The 18,893-nt window shown below is 27.9% G+C and overlaps 1 protein-coding gene across 1 annotated transcript in view; it reads left to right on the forward strand.

Annotated features, from left to right (window-relative positions):
- The first annotated feature begins 1,501 nt into the window (after positions 1-1,501).
- The window catches only part of LOC123296295 (sushi, von Willebrand factor type A, EGF and pentraxin domain-containing protein 1), a 35,377-nt gene continuing 17,985 nt past the window's right edge, over positions 1,502-18,893 (forward strand). The window contains exons 1-2 of the mRNA XM_044877756.1: positions 1,502-1,505; positions 1,729-1,947. Of these exons, the coding sequence (XP_044733691.1) occupies positions 1,502-1,505; positions 1,729-1,947 (223 nt within the window). The remainder of the gene's footprint in view (positions 1,506-1,728; positions 1,948-18,893) is intronic.

Genomic DNA, 18,893 nt, shown 5'->3' on the forward strand with positions numbered 1-18,893 from the left:
ATTGATGCATTAATGTTTCCCTATTTCATAATTAGTTAATTAACAAATATCTAATTACCGAAAAAGTCTGTTAATTACACATTTAAATTTTGTAGCTGGATTATATCATTTCCTGTACTGTTTAATGATATTTTTACATCTTTTTGGCAAATATTTTGACAGAAAATGTAACTGTTGGTTGGAGTAATGATGGTGAAAATAGTCAGTATTAGTGAAATGTAGTCAGTATTAGTGAATCAAATAAACATTGATTTTTTATATTTTTTTATCCATTTCTTCGAATAATCCAATATTACGATACCATTATAGTTATTATTCTTCTACTATAGAAAATTTGCTAAGACTATGCCGCTACCATTTTTTTTTTACTGTATGGTAGTTGCCCGATGTCAAATTTGCCATATTACGCATAAAAATGTAGAACTAGACTTGATACCATGACAAAATTTGAAAGTGAAATTAAAATTGATTAAAAAACGAAGAAGTTATAAACATTCAAAGATTGTCTCCTATTTCCTTTTAGCAAATTATAGTTTTATATGTAACAGTCTAAGGGAATAGTGGACAATAACGTCATCACCTGAAATCATAAAGAAAATTTAGTAAACATATATACCTATTATTTACTTACAGGTGGCATACGTGAAATTAAAATAATCTAAAAATTAAAAGAAAAATGTACACTTTACTTTATAATTTAGCATAAAGTCTATGCATTTAGTACAAATTTCCATATTATATTTTGTTCTTAAAGAATTACATATTATGTTATTTTTATCTTTATTGTTTTTGGTTTTTTTTTTTTGAAATCGTGATTGATTTGCAAATCAATTTGAAATCATTATATCACGTACATATAATACTTATATGTGAAATCATTATATCCAATCCATAACTAATCATTTATTATGGATGTAACCATATTATATTATTAATTTGGATCGTGTTAAACTTACTTTATAATAATATAAGCATACACTTTTATTATGTGTTATGTGGGTTGCATATAAATTATTCTTATTAACTCTAATATGTAGTACCTATAATCAAGTATTCAGATTAATTAGCCTATTGTTTTAAAATTAATATAGAGTAAGTATTTACTGAAAACTTTTCATGAAATCAAGGCTATAGGCGAAATGAATATATACTGTAAAAGTTTGAGAATAATCAATATTAAATCTGGTTGGTTTTTTTTCTATAATTTTGTTAGAGCAGGGGAAGGTGGCCTATAATGACCCCCCTAAGAAAAATGTAATTTAAAGCCAAACTATTCGGCAGATGTATATACAACGTCGAAATATTTTTGGGTTCTTTATTCAAATGTTACAATATTGGCATGTCAATTTCTTTTGATCTGTTCAAATATTTAGAACTATTCAATATTTCTCAAAAGGGATCGTTTTGACCGACCTTATAAAAATAGTAGGTAAAATGATCCCATTGCATTTTTTACCAAACAGTTCACATAACATATTAACTGTTCAAGACCCGTTACATGATGGGTAACCATTTTACGTATTATAATTTTACACACAAATTAGGGATCATTTTGCATGTAACGACATATTTGAATATCGTCTAAAAACTGATGTTAAAATTTATTATACGCCTATCAAAATGTGTTATAATATTATTAAAAGCCATCAAAAGCCAAGGAACATGAGCAATTTTTTTCTTTAAGAAATTCTCTATATTAATTGTCTTTTTTTTTTCCTTTTTTTCTAGGTATCAAAATCGAAGAAGATCCGATTGATGATAACCAAGAAATTGGTTGTGGCTATCCTGGCAGACCAGCACATTCAGATGTGATATTCTCCGATGATAGTTTAGGTCCTGGCACAGTGGCAACGTATGTGTGTGAACGTGGTTTTGAATTACTAGGTCCATCACGACGTGTTTGTCAGGGAAATGGTGTGTGGGTGCCAGAGGGTATTCCATTTTGTGGTAAGTCTAAAATCAAATTTTTATTTTATTATAGAATTAATGTTTTTGGTAATTTTTTTCAATAATTAATATGATTCTAATCACCAAGGCTTGCTTGATGAAAGCGAAAAATCGAGATATTAGCAAAAAATTTGCAATCGCAAAAAGTTTGCAATTATTAAAAGGAAAATTTTCAATTACTGAAAGGAAAGTACAATATTCGATTTTTACTTCATATAAAAAAATCAAGCTTTTTCTTTAAAATTGCCTTGGTGCTCGGAAATCGTTAATCGTCTACAGATTAGACTTATAGATAAGAAATATAAATTTTTCAAGCATGTGACTATGATTTTCCTTCCAATAATTAAAAAATGGTTGGCAATTTTAATTAAAGCGATTATCTGTTAGTCAGAAGTTATTAGTTTGTCCCCTAAAGGTTACGTTTCCAAACGTTGTACACGACACTAAATTGTAATACGCTAGTATAATAATAATTTTTGAGTCGCGGTCTGGTTGAAAGCAAAAACCTTAAAGGTAAATGGTTATGTCAATCATAATATTTAGACGCAGTATAAGACAGAAGAACACTGCTTAGTTCATCTTCTTCTTGACTGTGTGAAGAATATACACACTACACAGCTGAGAAGAAATTCTTGTAGGTTATTTTATATATTTAAAAAAAGAATCAGTGACCTAGATGTTTTGCCCCCAAAATGTCAAAAGTATTACATTAAAAAATATTTTATACACAAAACCAAGTATTTTGTCTTGTTTGTTTATGTTTTTCAGTGTAAGTGGATATATATAGAGATAATTTTTGTAAATAATTAAAAAATTAACTTAAAAAATAAATCTTTTTTTTAAATTCACTTTTTCACACGTCGTTTTTAATTCATAAATTAAATTTAAAAGATATTGTTTATTTATTGCATTTTTTATTAGACGAAATCGGAAATGTTTCAGTCCATTGACACGAATTTCGCTAAATGACTCATCATACATTATATCACAAAGTACGATAAGCCAATATCAAATCAATCAAGTTGTAAATGTGTCATTTCTTTGAATGTTTTTAAAAAAACGTAGCCATGCCATGATTGCCCCAAGCGTCTTATAACAAACCCATTCTTTTATTCAAATTCAGTGTTCCATCGAGAAAAATGGGCCCCTCTCCTATATTGAACCCCGTTTCAATTTAAAATAAAGAAAAAAATTTAATATTATTTTGCACTGAAATTTATTTATTCATGCAACACATATTTTTTTCGATTTTTATACATTTAAAAGACGTTATAGCTTAAGGATTACTGAAACACTTTTTGCGAACTTTCATATTTGCTAAGATTAGGAGAACTTGGACAAGATTTTAATAGTGTGGATTTTTTGCTTCTTCGTTTACAATAGAAGTAGTGGTCAAAGAACTCACTCAACCTTTCTTGTCCCTTAGTAATTCTCAAATAATTTTTTATCAATATTAAATTTTGAAAAAGATTTTTCTGCGCTTGCTATTGTGATAGGAATAGTTGGAAATAAATAACAAGCAGTTATTATTTGTATGAAATTACTGCAAGAAGAAAAGTTTTGGATCTACAAGTGTTCAACATTTCCTGACGCGTTTTTATATTCATTAAATCATATCTGAAGCTAGTTCTGAACTATAACAATTTTTGAAGTAGTTAATCTGAAACGTCTTCTAAATATTATGTATAAATATACTCACCAGCGCAAAATGCTTCATTGTCAATCGATTGAGACAAAAAATGAAGAGAAAAAATGTATAAAAACATGCCACAATTTCTTCGAAGCTTCTTACAATTCTTTCACTTAAGTACGTAATTAACGACAGTTTTTTAAAAAACATTTATACTGAAATAATTCTCTCCATTTTCAATAAGAAATTACCATCTTTTCATCAAAGTGTTTTCAGAAAAGATAGCATGACAATTAAAACAATCGTCCTATACATAACCAATACAAAAAGTCTCGTAATCAACAAAAAACTAAAAATCGCATTTGTACTCTTCAAGGAGCCCCTTTAGAGGCGCGGGCCCGTGGCCGCGGGCCCAAAGTTAAAGTATCGTCAGCACTATCACTTTGTTTTAAGAAATAAAATTAATACTTATTATAATCGCGAAAATTTGCGCTCAAATTGTAATACGGTACTTTTCTGATGTCGAACTTGCCACATTACCCTAAAATTGTAAGAGTAGACTTGATACCATAACAAAATTTGAAATTTAAATTAAAATTGATTAAAAAATGAAGAAGTTATGAACATTCAAAGATTATTGTCTGTCTCTATTTTGAAAAAACATATTTGTATATGTAATTTATATGGCGATACCGCGAAATGACGTCTTTAGTCGATATTTCCTCTTTGTTTAACTAGGAGTTGTAAACGTTTTTTGCGTATTTCTAAAAAATTTCAAAAACCAACTTCACTTTTCTATTTTGTGAAGTGAGAATTTTTCTCGTTGCCTGAATATATATTTTGAAAAAAACAAATTTTAAACTTTTTGTTTTTATTTATCAACTTAGAATCAATTCTATTTGTGAAAATACCTGATATAAAACGAATTTCAATTCTAAAAGACAGAACAGGTCTATTTCCAACTTCTATCTACTAATAGGTCACTTTCTATATGATCTTAGTATATTATGTCAATAGTTTTACACCTTTTTTTCCGCATTTTATTACTTAATTATAAAAAAATAACTTCTATATAAATAAATTATATGTTGTGATCGTGACATTAATGAGTATAGCACACTTTATAATAAATAATAATGGATTATGTGACACTCATTTTTACACATTAGCATTGCCTAGCAAGCTGAGAGCTCTAGCTATATGGCTATGCTAAGCTACTAAGCGTTATCATTTTACTTGGTTTAGTAACTAATGTATTTGCGAATTATGACAATATGTTGTGTTTTGTTGTGTTGTGTTAGTATTACATAGCTAATACACTATGAAATTATTTTATATCTATCACATGTAAATAGTACGGAATGTCCTCCCAACGAACGGATTTTGGAAGGTTCAAACTCCCTCTATAAGCCCTCAAAAAATAATTTTTACGTAATGTGATAAATTATTATTGACTTATAGTTTTGTCGCTGCTAAGGGTTCATCCATTAATTACGTCAGGTATTTAAGAGAGGGAGGGGGGCGATCTTACTAAATTTCACTTCGGGGAGAAGGAGGTCTTAGCAAATATCACGTAATTTTTTTTTGGAAGAAAATTTTGTAAAGCTGCGTGAAAATTAACTTAAAGTTGAATGAAAGTAAAAAACGTATCTTGAATCATTTTATCACTGCAGTTTAAGATTACAGCAATATTCGCAAATACTAGTCTTGCTAGTCTTAAATAAAAGTAATTGAGCAAATTGTGTTATTTTTTTAAATAAATCCAATACTTATATACCCAAAGTATAAGTTTTGAAAAATCTCACGTGAGATTGGGGAAGGCAGGAGGGGGTTGACAAAAATCTTACGACATTTCTCCAAGGAGGAGGAGGCTGCAAATAATCCTTAAAAATGCCTCACGTTATTAATGGACGCCCCCTAAATCCGCAACATTCTAATAAATAAATCAGATCATTAATTATGGTTGTAATTTTAATATGGTTTTGTTTTATAATTAAAGGATGTATTTATAATTGACCAGATAAAAATTAGGTTGTTTTACTATCACGCATCTCGCAAGACGTACCTCATCCCTTCCTAAACTCAAAAAGAAATAAATATGCATAAAAACGTTACCAACTTTCGTACAATTTTTGACGAAAATAAATCGATTTCCACTTAACAATATTATCAATAACTGAGTTTTCTCCTTTTTACTGTGTGACACTTAGAAAAACTTTCAATTCACTTTTCAAGGAAATAAGAGCGGGTATTGAAATGCAATAGACTCAATTAAAAGTGAAGGTGTCTTATGGATCAAAAGAATAAATGAACAAAAATTCTAAAAATTATTAATAAGCCAAGATGCATTGAAAAAGTTGGAAAACAGCACCGATTTTAATGGAGCTTTTTATAACGTGTTTATAGGATTCCAAGGAAAATTCAGCTAACTGAACCTAATATATTGGGATAAAGAGCCTCAATAGGATTCATGTGTAGCCCAAAATTTTTTTGAAATGCTTATTTTAGTTTAAAATTTTTATCAAGTATGCATTTTTAGTCGCTGATCACAAATCCGATGTCAGATTACACGAGTTCGGATCATGTATTCTAAAAATCGTGCCATATTGGCTATATGCTCCCTTATGACTAGGTTAAGTTGGCTAAATGTTCCTTGGGATCTTATAAACTCATTAAAAAAGTTTCATTAAAATCGGTGCTGTTTCTCAACGTTTGCACTACCGACACTTTTTTCCGGCTTATTCATTGTATTATTAAGCAAATTTTAACAGCTATTATTTCAAATGAGACCACTCTTACGCGCTTGTTCCTCTGCTGTTTGAAGTCCAGTAAATCAGCAATTTATCTTTGCAGACTTTAATCGGAAAACAAATACATTAATGTGAGATGATGACTCATATTATTTTTTAAAAAGCACAACAACGTCCTGATTTGCATAAGCCCGCAAATAGCGGTTAAAGGTAGAATATGCGAATTGATTCATCAGAATTGACAAGAGGAAATCAAGGGATCTCCTATTCATTTAATCAAGTTTTACGACCGGATTATCGATTATGGCTTGCTAAATGTGAATCTAAAATTGACCAAATGCCCTCTGGTAATCATTCTTCACATTGATTTCGTATTCCCCCAAAAAAAGACGCAGATAGAGCAAAATCATAAGATGAACTCTTAAGACAGTAATGAATCTATCAAAAAAATCTCTCTGAACTGTAATACTAGAAAAATCGTTTAAATGGCCTAGTATATTGAGTTGACTATATAGCATGATGATGGACACCCAATACTATCTAACTAACCTTATTAATAGCATATTATGATAAATTTAATTTACGTAAAGATATACTTTCTTAAATGTCATATTTAAACTATAACTAACTTCACTAGGTAAATTATTTGGAGTAAAAACATATACATCATATAATAATGACATCCCAAATATCCAATGAGCATATAAATACATTGCAAATTATCATTTATTATATGATATTATTATATTATATATGTGTTAAGTGACAAAAATTAATATAATCATTCTCTTTTTATTATTATTTAATAACTACTTCGAGAGTTCACTGTTACTCGGCATAACTCGTTATTACACGGTCCTTCACAGCAAATGAGTTTCCTTTATTTTTCACTTTATTATTCTATTTTAAAGATTTTGAAGATTATGAATCGATAAAGTTCAAAATGTTAGGAAAATATACCAATTATTTTTGTTTACAAAAAATGACTAATGAAAAGCAAAATCAGATATTATTAAGAATGTACTAGCGCCAGGGAAAAAATTATTGAAAACAAAAAAAAACCCCTTTGTGCCCCACTAATTAAGGATGTATGAGCACGGTAGTGAGAACACAAATTTAAAAAAATATATATATTCAATTTTGATAATGAATTATGTTATAACTTGACAATATAAGACGAAAAGCAAGAATAAAATTTTTCGATATCTAAAGTAATTATCAAAACATAAAAACTTGAAAATTTTGTTAAATTATTTGGCTTTCGATATTTCGAAAACCAAGGTACATATAAAAAAATTTTATTCTTATTTTCGTTTACGTTAATGAAGTTATAACAAAATTCATCATCAAAGTTCAAAATAAAGTACAAATAATTTCAACCACAAGTCTAAACTTGCCTTGGCGCTCGTACTACCTTACAAAAACTACTTAAAGCATTCCAAAGTATTCGTGATTACTCGGCGTAACTCGGGCTATAAGCATAAAGAAGAAGTTTCTGATGTTTGATACTTCCAAATTTTATTTTAAACCAAGGTATATTAAATTTAGTCCCAAGCTTGTAGCGCTTAAAAATATTGATGCTACCAAAAAAATTTTGATATAGGTGTTCTAAATTAGTCCATTTTCGGTTGTCCGTCCGTCTGTCAACTCGATAACTCAAAAACGAAAAATATATCAAGCTGAAATTTTTACAGCGTGCTCAAGACGTAAAAAGTGAGGTCCAGTTCATAAATGAGCCACATAGGTCAATTGAATATTGGGTCCTACCCATCTTGTAAACCGTTAGAGATAGAACAAAAGTTTAAATGTAAAAAATGTTCTTTATCAAAAAAAACAACTCTCTTCTCTCACTTTTGTTTGAAACATTTTATCGTTAAAGTCACTGTTTACCCGTGAGGGCGCAAATTAAGCGCAAACTGTATAGAATGTATTATATAGGAATATCAGTGATGTGTGTGTGACATGTATAGGAATATGTGTAATGTTATAGAGCAATCAACACTGTCTATACATAGTATTTCAACTATTAACTCAGTCAATTGTTAGTTTTCACTTGTTTTAACTATATTTTACACCACAATTTACAATCGAAGCATTAAAAATTCCAATGAATTCCCATGATTTTCATTTCTCTAAAATTCATATTGAAATAAAATCAATAGATTTATTAAAAAAAAAATTCATAATTTGATAAAGATTTTTTTGTAATTCAATGAAATTAAGGTCACCAGTAATTAAGAACATTATTACACATATTCATTATAATTACCAGAAATTTTTATTTTATTTTATCACCTTTTCATATAAAAGTGTATATAATAAAACTTACATATTTTTTGTGTGTGTTTAATCTGAAAACAATAGCGGTAATTATAAGACCAAAAAAAAAACTTAATTAATACAAAAATAATAATATTTTTTTAAAAGAAATTTTACCTTCAAATCACTACTTAGGAACACCCCACCGATCATACATAGTCCTTACGCGGGACAGTGATTTCTTAAGAAGAAAAAACGGTATGAGTAGACGCAGTGTTTTCTGACGATTCTGACCTAATTTGCGCCCTCACGCGTAAACAATGATATTTAAGAAAAAATATTTTTAACAAAAGTTCTTTATTTTTTTAAGTAACGTTTTTTCTGTTTTTTTTTACATTTAAACTTTTGTTCTATTTCTAACGGTTTACCAGAGGGGTCCTACGATGGGTCCTATCCAAGATTAATGTCTCTTTTCGTTTTTAAGTTATCGTGTTCACAGATATTCGTACTCGAAAAATCGTTTTTTGCGATTTTTTCATGAAATTTTAGGTTATGTTGAAAATGTATGAAGTCTCATACAAAAGTTTTTCAATTTTTTATTATCTACAACTTATCTGCAGAACATTTTTCGCAAAGAGTTCATTTTTCGCACTAAATCGCAAAAAAACGGTTATAACCCCTAAAATCAACCCCCATTTCACCATTTCCAAAGCCTCGAATTTAATTGGTTTTTACTATATTACTTATACCCTTAACTAACATTTTCACATAGCCGTTGCAAGTTTTGTCTACAACTTTTGATACAAAGATTTAAACAGTTAAATTTTTAATAACAAGAAAATTTCCTAGAAAAATCGCGTGAGAACTAATAAGAAGGTGCTTGAAATTTTCCAGTTCACTCTGGAGGACAGTATCATAGAGTATACGTGATCATAACATTAAAAACCCTACTTAAGTTTCTTCTCTTCTCTTATAGACAACGTGATTTCTCCAGGTGGATAAGAGTTTTTTCTCACTTTTAGGTTATAATGTAAGTGTTTTTTTCTCACTTACATTATAACCTATAACAAGTGAGCATCTTTTCAAACTTTACCTCCTCAATATTTAAATTATTTTTAAAACTTAAATATGGTATAAACAGAATGTGGTTTAAAATACAATTAGACTATACTTTTTAAGAAAACTTAAACTTATTATTTTTAAACTTAGTACGTAGCTTTCACTCTTAAAATCTGTCACCTGTCAAAAGAAATCATAATATCTATTTTTCTTTATTGTACGGAAGTAAAATAAAAAATTAGAATTATTAAAATTTTTAAATCATAAAGTTAAAAATATAATCTTTATTATATTTTAATAGGCAATTGACATCTTTTATAATATTGTGACATACTTATAGTCACACACAATCATGGGTACTAAAAAAGAATTAATTTCTTTTATTTTATACAATATTGTTCTACTATAATTGTACATTTGAGTTAAAAATAATTGAATCAATCTGAAATCAATTATAGAAGCTTAACATTATTTTATTTCTGAAAATACAATTTATGTAATTTTTTTTAATGCTTTTTGATTTTATAAATATTTTTATATTTAAAAAAAATTAAGAAACACCCTTTTGTAACTAGCTGAACTAAAAGGTAAAAAATAATTTATATAAATTCTAAAAAATCAAAAAAAGCGTGGGAAGCTAAATATCAATTATTTTAAATATTTTATAGACAGATATCGGTAAAAGAAAAGTCATTATAAAATATCTTAAAAAGCACTCCACGCTTTTTTACGATAAAAAGGTTTTTTTGAAATTATTTTCCACCTTTTAGCTCAGCTAATTACAAAAGCGTGTTTCCTAGTTTTTTTAACTATTATTTATTTTTTGTTTTTTAGTTTTATAGACTATTCTTTATTTATTAAAAATTCAGGATAAATATGGTGCGAGTGCAAATACCTCTATATATTTTCAGATATGAAAATCGTTTATCCAGATAATCAGATAGATCAGGATAATCAATTAAATTATTGTATTGCTATCGGTCCTTGATAAGTATTCCAAATTTCGAGTTAATCCGGCATTTTGAAAGGGGTCAAAATTTTCGTTATATACTAACATACGTATGAAGCAAATAAAAGCATGTTAAATGAATAGATTTTTGTATTACATCGTTTTCAAAATCGTATACTTCTCTACCACATATTGTATTATATTAATAATTTAAAATATAATAAATAAAATTCTTGTATTTTTTTTCAAAAAAACTATAAAAACTATATGAATTTTATTTCTATGATAATTTTAATTATAATTATTATTATATTATTATTTCTATTTTATTACTTTTCCTTTATTTATGATGAAAATTATATGTTTTCTATTTATTCAAAACAAATTATAATTATTTATTTTAATTTCTTTTTGCGATTATTTTATTTTTTGTTTAAGTTTAATTTTTGAGTTTTTAATTAAAAATTGTGTGAGAATATTTTATGATTTATTCAAGAATAATACAAGCAATAGGATCAAATACATCTCAGGGAAAATTTGGAAAATGGAAAATATGCATTGAAAAATCAGTTTAATAACCCATAAAGTAAAATAAAATAAAAACTAACCCATAAAAACTTATACTACGTTTCTTTGTAAATTTAGTGTTGTACACAACCTTTCGTGCGAATTTCACATACCTGAAGCATATATTTGGTGAAACGGATCATAGACTATGGTCCGTTTCACCAAATATATGCTTAAGGTATAGAGATACACATACTCCGAGGCAAACCAAAGTATGTATGTGGTGTGTTGACTTGTAAAGTGATACAATGTTTAAGATTTTGTGTTAAGTATTACACAATTTAATCCTCCGCCCCCCATGTACCTATATTAATATATAATTTGACACCTCCCACATCTAACTGTCTCTGTATTGGTGAATTATTTTTTGTTTCCTTGATAAATAATGACAACAGAATATTTTTTTAGTATTCACTACCCAGTTAAATCAATTTACAATCAATCATTGTTTTATGATAGTCCCTTCAATTTTTCTAAAGTAACACCTACTAATTTAATGAATTTGATAGGTCTGTGAATTCATAAATCTTTCTATTTTCCCATAGTCACATCACCCGAATCAGGCCTCAGATAGAAATTTGGTAAAGAGCTTACTGGTAGAATTTTCAATAACAGAAAACCCTGTATATACTTCTTTTAATTTAGGTTATTTTAAAATCCATACTTTAAATTATAAAAAGTTTTCCATATGTTGCCAACTAAGCTAGACACCCTGTATATATTATGTATATATATTGGAGCCAATTTACAAGTTGAAATGACATTAACACTATACCTAATGTCAATGTGAAACCAAATATTAAAATATTAATGAGTAAATTTATCAGTAACTAAATACCCAAATGCTTAAATCTAACGATAAGCATATTTTCTTAATAGGTAATAAGCTACCTTTTTATTATGTGGACGTTGTTTTTAGGAAGACAAATCCGAGCAGATCAATATTGAGAGAGCTGCCTTTTTTAATTTATGAGCCCGAAATTAAAATTGATTTAGGAATTTACCGCTCGTAAATTATTTAAAATCGCCCCCCTCTTTTCTATTTCGATAATGAAACATTTTACTTTTAAAATATGATACATAATTCAGTATGACAATTCATTTAGTATGACATTTAGGATTGCCACCTCTCCAAATTTGATCGAACTCCTGAAATCGTGTAATCTCTCCCGATTCCCGATATCAGCATAAATTCTCCCGAGTTCAGTAAAAAAAAGCTTTTATTTTAAATTACTTAAAGAATATTTATTTAAATATTGAATTATGGAAAAACTGGATACACAAAAATTCAAAAATATCGAACAATGTTAAAATTCGGTCATATAATTAGATAAATTTCACTATCTTCCGACTTTCTGGTATATTTCTCGAGTTCCCGGAGCTTGGAGGTGGCAACCCTACATATAATTCAATATTCACCATCATGTTTGGTTTTTGTAAGAAATAAAAATTACAAAAAGTTTTTACACCAATCAGATTTTCAATGTTTTCTGTAAAAATTTTCCCGGTAAATTCGTAAATTCTGGCTTAAGTCGGACACTATAAATTTCAAAATGTAGTTGAGTGTCAGACCAAAATCTACAGTGTCGAAGAGTCGATTATCTTCTTATTAAAATGAAATAAAAGCAAAAATCAATCAGTTGTAAGCTATTGTACAAATTAAAAATTTGTTGTGCCCATAACTGCTCAACATCTTCTTTGCTCAACCTTGTTCGACTACCTAGGAATTACGTCTACATAAATATTTGCCTTCTTGCAAAAAAGTCCAAAAAATATACGGTAGCTTTATACTTATAATATCTTTCTTTCAAAAATTAATTTTACAAATTATGATGCCATAAATACAAGTGTTTATATTAACAATATTATTATTATTATGCACAAATTGAATTGAATATTTAACTTTATAATTGAATTTAACATTCATTAAATCTGTTCACAAATCGACAAAACAACGACCTTTTAAACTTAAATGATTGTGATTATAAAATGTTTATAATACTTGGTTACACATGTTATGTAGAATCTACTATTTAAAAAAATTCTATTTAAATAACCGGTTAATTTAGATATATATATATATATATTATATAGTACATAGATTATTTATAGTCAGTAAGATTTTATATATCAGCAAATGATTATATTCTATGTGTTACGATTAAAAATCCTTATAATAATAATATCCGCAAAAAATCATACCTGAGATAATATATAGTCCCAGAAACGAAACACTAAAATCGGGCAAAGTTCGAAAAATTTAAACAGTAAATCGGATTTGAATTTGACTTTCAGCATTCGATTCGCTAGAGCGTCAGGAAATTTTGTCACCTAAGTTGATTTATAAGAAATTAAAAATATGCAATTTGTATAATAAGTATAAGTATCATTTATAAATAATATGCATTTAAAATTAACCGTAAATACATACCGTATGTATACTAAATTTACAGTTCGGTTAATAGTGATGAAAATGATACCAAACTTATTTCCAGGGGATCTTTGGAGTCCCTGAACATGAATATCGCTACAGAATTGTTCTCCAAGGTATCTGGTGCCCAGGGTAAACGGTATCCCGTCGTCTACTGGAGTTTTCGGGAAATTGGTTATATAATCGGTCCACACGAATATCGCTAAAATCGGGCTCCAAGTACTTGGTGCCCGGGGTACTTAGGGTCGAATTCAAATTCGGCTTACTGATCAAATTTTTGCTTCATTGCATCGTTTCTGCGACTAATAGTCTAGTTAACAAGTTCAAATTGGTGAAATATTGGAATAACGGTCGTTAAAATATGTGTGATAGGTTTTTGGATTCGGAACGATGAATAGAAAAGTGTGTCAGAAGCATTTTCCAGCACATAGAAAATTGTAAAACTTATAAACAATTAAAGATGGGAAGAAATTTATTTGGTTATTCGCCAATATTTCATAAAATATTAATATTTAAGAAATTTTCTTAAAGAGGTTTAAAAAAGATTTTTAAAGAGGCGTAAATTTCCAATAAAAAACTCGCACATCCGAAACTCGAAATCTCCAATATTTGTAATTTAAATTAACGCTGAAAATAGGTCTTTTTCCGTCTTTTTTAAATTGTTGTAATATGATCAAAAAACGAATATCCGACTCTATATAATTTTTTTGTGATATTAAATATTAAAATTATTTCAAAAGAATTATGGTGTATTCTAAACACATCGAAAAATTTATACACGTTGGAAATTTATCTGAAAGTTAATTTTTCAATTACAAGTTAGACAATTGTTAGTTAACAAAACAATGTTTAAAAAAATGTTTAAATAATTGGCGTATAATTTTGGCTTCATGGAGCCTTTCAGGCCAAACCCGCGTACCAAGCGGACACGGTCTATAGTCTCGCCAATGAATACTTGCTTTCAGAATACAAAAAATGTACTAAAATTTAATTTAAAAAATATATAATTTTGATTTATTTAAAACAAACAGATGTCTACATATCTTTTATGTACAAATAAATTTAATTTTATTATAAAGTTATTAATTAATAATTTCTGAATTACTTAAAACTATTCACCATTTATTTTAAGAATAAAATTCAATGTAAAAGAAAATTTAAATAACCATACCGTAATAAGTCTGTCTTTTAGTACCATATGTCTGATCAAGTTGCCTTAGGTATTTTCCAAGACAATGAAATTGTTACTTTTAATAATAAGTAGTATATAATGAAATTATAATTAACTAGCTAAACCCGGCAACGCTTCAATATGACTTTATAACAATAGAGATGAAATGGTTTCCAATTCAGGATAAAAGTATTTTAGAGAAATTATTGAAGGGTTAGAAAAATTATTCGCTACTCGAGGTGCTTACTCTAAGCAGGTGAAGTCACGTTTATCAGTTCTCTCCATTTATATATTATACTAAATTGATACCCGCCCGCTTCACTGGGCTTAAAAGTAAAAACAAACGATCTATAACCTCCATCCTCTCTTGATATACACAGTTTTCAATTTTGTTAAATGTAAAATAGTCATAATTCATTGAGTATATCAGAATAGAAAAAGCAAAATTACCATTAGTCGACTAGTTTGTTGTTCCACCTTTATAGAGTGTCGAGCAAAATTATTTTTGTATTTTTTATTTAATTAACGTTTTCAAGCAAAGTTTTTCAAAGTTTTAGTTTTTTTTACACATTTAAATTCATATTTTATGAGCAATTCGATGAATTGCAATAACATTAATTTTAATAATTAATAATCAATCATAAATCATAAAGTTAATACAAATTAAAAAGCAAACAATTAAAAAGCGCCAGATGTAAGAAATGCATACTCATTTCAAAGTCAATCATTCACTGTAGGAGAGCTGCAACAACAACTTATACGATCAGGAAATAAAACGAGGTATTATTTTATAAATTGTAGTTTTATTTTATTATTATACAAAGTATATATTTTCTTCTACGGTAGAATCTACACTACACTAACTTATTTTATAATATCTTGTTTTTATGGGTTTTTAAAACAGTGTTGGGTTTATATTACGTTATTTTTTCAAGATTAATGCACCCTAAAGACTAAAAAGTATTCCACTGTTGACTAAAATAAGAGAAAATTCTTTCATTCATGTTCATTCAATGAATTCGATGATAGAAGCAAATCAACCTCACAAAATTTCAAATGAAAAAAGTTTAAAATAAGGAACTGATTTTGTAAGAAAATATATATAAAAATTTTTAATAAATATTCTGAGATTGGTCCACTTGATTTATTTTCAGCAAGTCGATTCGTGAGACTTTTGTTTTTCTATAAATTTCAAAAACACTTTTTATAGAGCTTAATTTATCCAATAAACATTTTTTATTGGATAAATTAAGCTCTATAAAAAAGAGGGGTAGTTTTTTAACTGTTTAGAAGTTTACTGTCTAGTTTTTGAAGATCGGTTGTGTATACTACGAGAATTTAAAGATGTAACGTCCCTCGCCGCTTTGTATAGAAACCGGTTCGAATCATATACAGGTCTAAACTTATATATTAGCTATAACTTTTTTTTCTAGTTAGAAATTCGTCATAAAATTTTTCGGAGAGTATTTCGATGATATACTAAGGAACATTTTAATGTAAAAAAATCACTATCCCTATATATTATAAATGTAAAAGTAAGGGTGTTTATTTGTTTGTTTGTTTGTGTGTTTGTTACGCTTTCACGCAAAAACTAGTGAATGGATTTGAATGACTAACTTAATAACAATAATATAGCTCGTACATCAGACTAACGCATGAGCTATAATTCATGAAGATATTTATTTTTTTAATTTAAAAAAATTACATCTATGACATTTCACTATGAGTATCATTTTGAACCATAAATTAAATATTTCTGTAAAAATGGTGAACGAGATACAATTCATGGTCACCTGTTCTGATACACTCAGTGAATCAAGGCTATATAACATTTAAAATAAATTAAAATCTTTACATATATTTTGCCTGTATAAAACAATCCCAACTCCAATTTCGAGTGTTATGGAAGGGGGATAAGTGAGCAAAAGAATGGAGGCTATAACGCGGTGGTCTTTACTTTTAAGCGCAGGGAAGTGAGTGAATATCAAGCTAGTAAAATCTATAATCTAAAGTACGTGCCTGTATTAATTACTTATACGTTAGAATATGAATTACATTTATAACCTTCGTTGTGTACAAAACTAACTCCTCTAATATAATGTATTCTAACCGTTTTTTTTTATAATGTATATAACTAATATAAAGCATATACCGTTTTCAATAACCAGATTTTTATAAATACTTTCTTTTAAAAATACAAGCAAGAAAGAAAGACACAACTCTAATAGGTTAAAATACTCGGAATACTTTAAAACAGGATTATTATATTCTTGGCTGCAATAATGTACATTTTAGTTCGTTTCTAGTTTTGTACGTGTGCTGAAAAAAAAACTCTAAAAGTGAAGCATTAAATTAATATTTTGGGAAAAAAATAAATGTACTTACAAAATCAGTGCTTTGTACGAAACGAAGTTGTTAGGTACAAATATAAACGCATAATTATGTACATACACAGGGTATTCAAAAGTTCCGGAAACCAAACAGAGATAAAAAATATAAAACTACAAAAATTATTGAATTTTTAATAACATAGTCGACTTGAAATTTTCAAATGAAAACCCTAAGTTTATAGCTTGAGGCATACCATCACCATCGATTTCGAAAATTTTTAAGTTCCTACTTTATCTCCCAAACCTTATGTTCGTATTTTTATAATTGCAGAAAAGGATATGGTGGATATACTTAAAACAGTGATCTCAGCTTACTACGATAAGTCTACTACGATAATCGGGAAAAAGCTTACATACTTCATCAAAAAAACATGAAAAAACTTTTCTATTCCTTACCGATTCTTTTGTAATTTTGAAAAAAAGATTAATTATTACTTATTATTGTTGTTCACATTTTAATTATGCACACAATATTTACATCATGGTCCGTTCGACTAATTTTTGATATATAATATGTTACATTCAATCGTAAACTAATTATTGACAAATTCTTGTCTAGTAATCTTAATTAAAGAGAATTGAAAAAAATACACTCGAACCAGGACTCGAACCCGGACTTCTTGGATTCATGTCAAGCGCCCTACCAATTAGGCTATTCGAGTTCTAGACACGAATGCAATTTTTTCAACTCCATGATTTTTTTACTTTGTTTATCCACTTTATTTATTAAAATGCATAATTAAAATGTGAACAACAATAATAAGTAATAATAATAAATAAAGTGGATAAACAAAGTAAAAAAATCATTGAGTTGAAAAAATTGCATTCGTGTCTAGAACTCGAATAGCCTAATTGGTAGGGCGCTTGACATGAATCCAAGAAGTCCGGGTTCGAGTCCTGGTTCGAGTGTATTTTTTTCAATTCTCTTTAAAAAAGATTAATTATTAAAAAACGTTCGTGCAAAGAAGGAAAAGGATTTATCTATAACAGAAGCCACTCACGTCATTATTTTTAATCTTTATTTTAAACTACATCTGAATATACAATTAAATATTTATGATATAGGTGGAGTCGATTACTTCGTTCTTATCCAGGTGACGATAGTGTGATCATTTTACCGCCCCACTAATTATAATTGATCAGACTGCCGCAGCCTGATTACGAACCCGCAACTTTCCAGTCTCAGTAGTCAAACGGTTATAGACCATGGCGCCTTTATTCGCTCAGCCACTAAGCGTAACACTTCTAATGGAACTTACAAATAACAATTTTATTAAATAACATTTCAATTTTTACTAACAATAAAAGAAAAAATTATCTCTATAAAAATTGACTTTTATTGATCTATAAATATTGATTTATTTCAATATTTCCATAAATATTGATGGATATTCTGAGTAAAGAAGGGTTAAAGGAAAGTATACCTTTAAATTACTGTTATTTTGTATTTGAATTTATGTTAAGGTTATTGGTGTAATAAATATAATCAATTAACAAAAATATAACCTAAATTCAAAATAAATTCCAAAATGATTTTAAGATTCATCATTTTTAAATTACTTTAAGATATTTTTAATCATTGTTTGAAATACAAAAAATTTAAGTAATTAACATCTAGCATTTTTCAAAATTGTTACTTTTATAATTAAAAATCCTTGCATTCTCAAGTTAATTAAGCTAACCATTTTATCACTTTTATCCCAAAGTGATCCGATTGGAACGAAAAAAAATTATTTTAAA

The sequence above is a fragment of the Chrysoperla carnea genome, chromosome 3 (assembly GCF_905475395.1).
Source record: "Chrysoperla carnea chromosome 3, inChrCarn1.1, whole genome shotgun sequence".
In the NCBI taxonomy this organism is placed as follows: Eukaryota; Metazoa; Arthropoda; class Insecta; order Neuroptera; family Chrysopidae; genus Chrysoperla; species Chrysoperla carnea.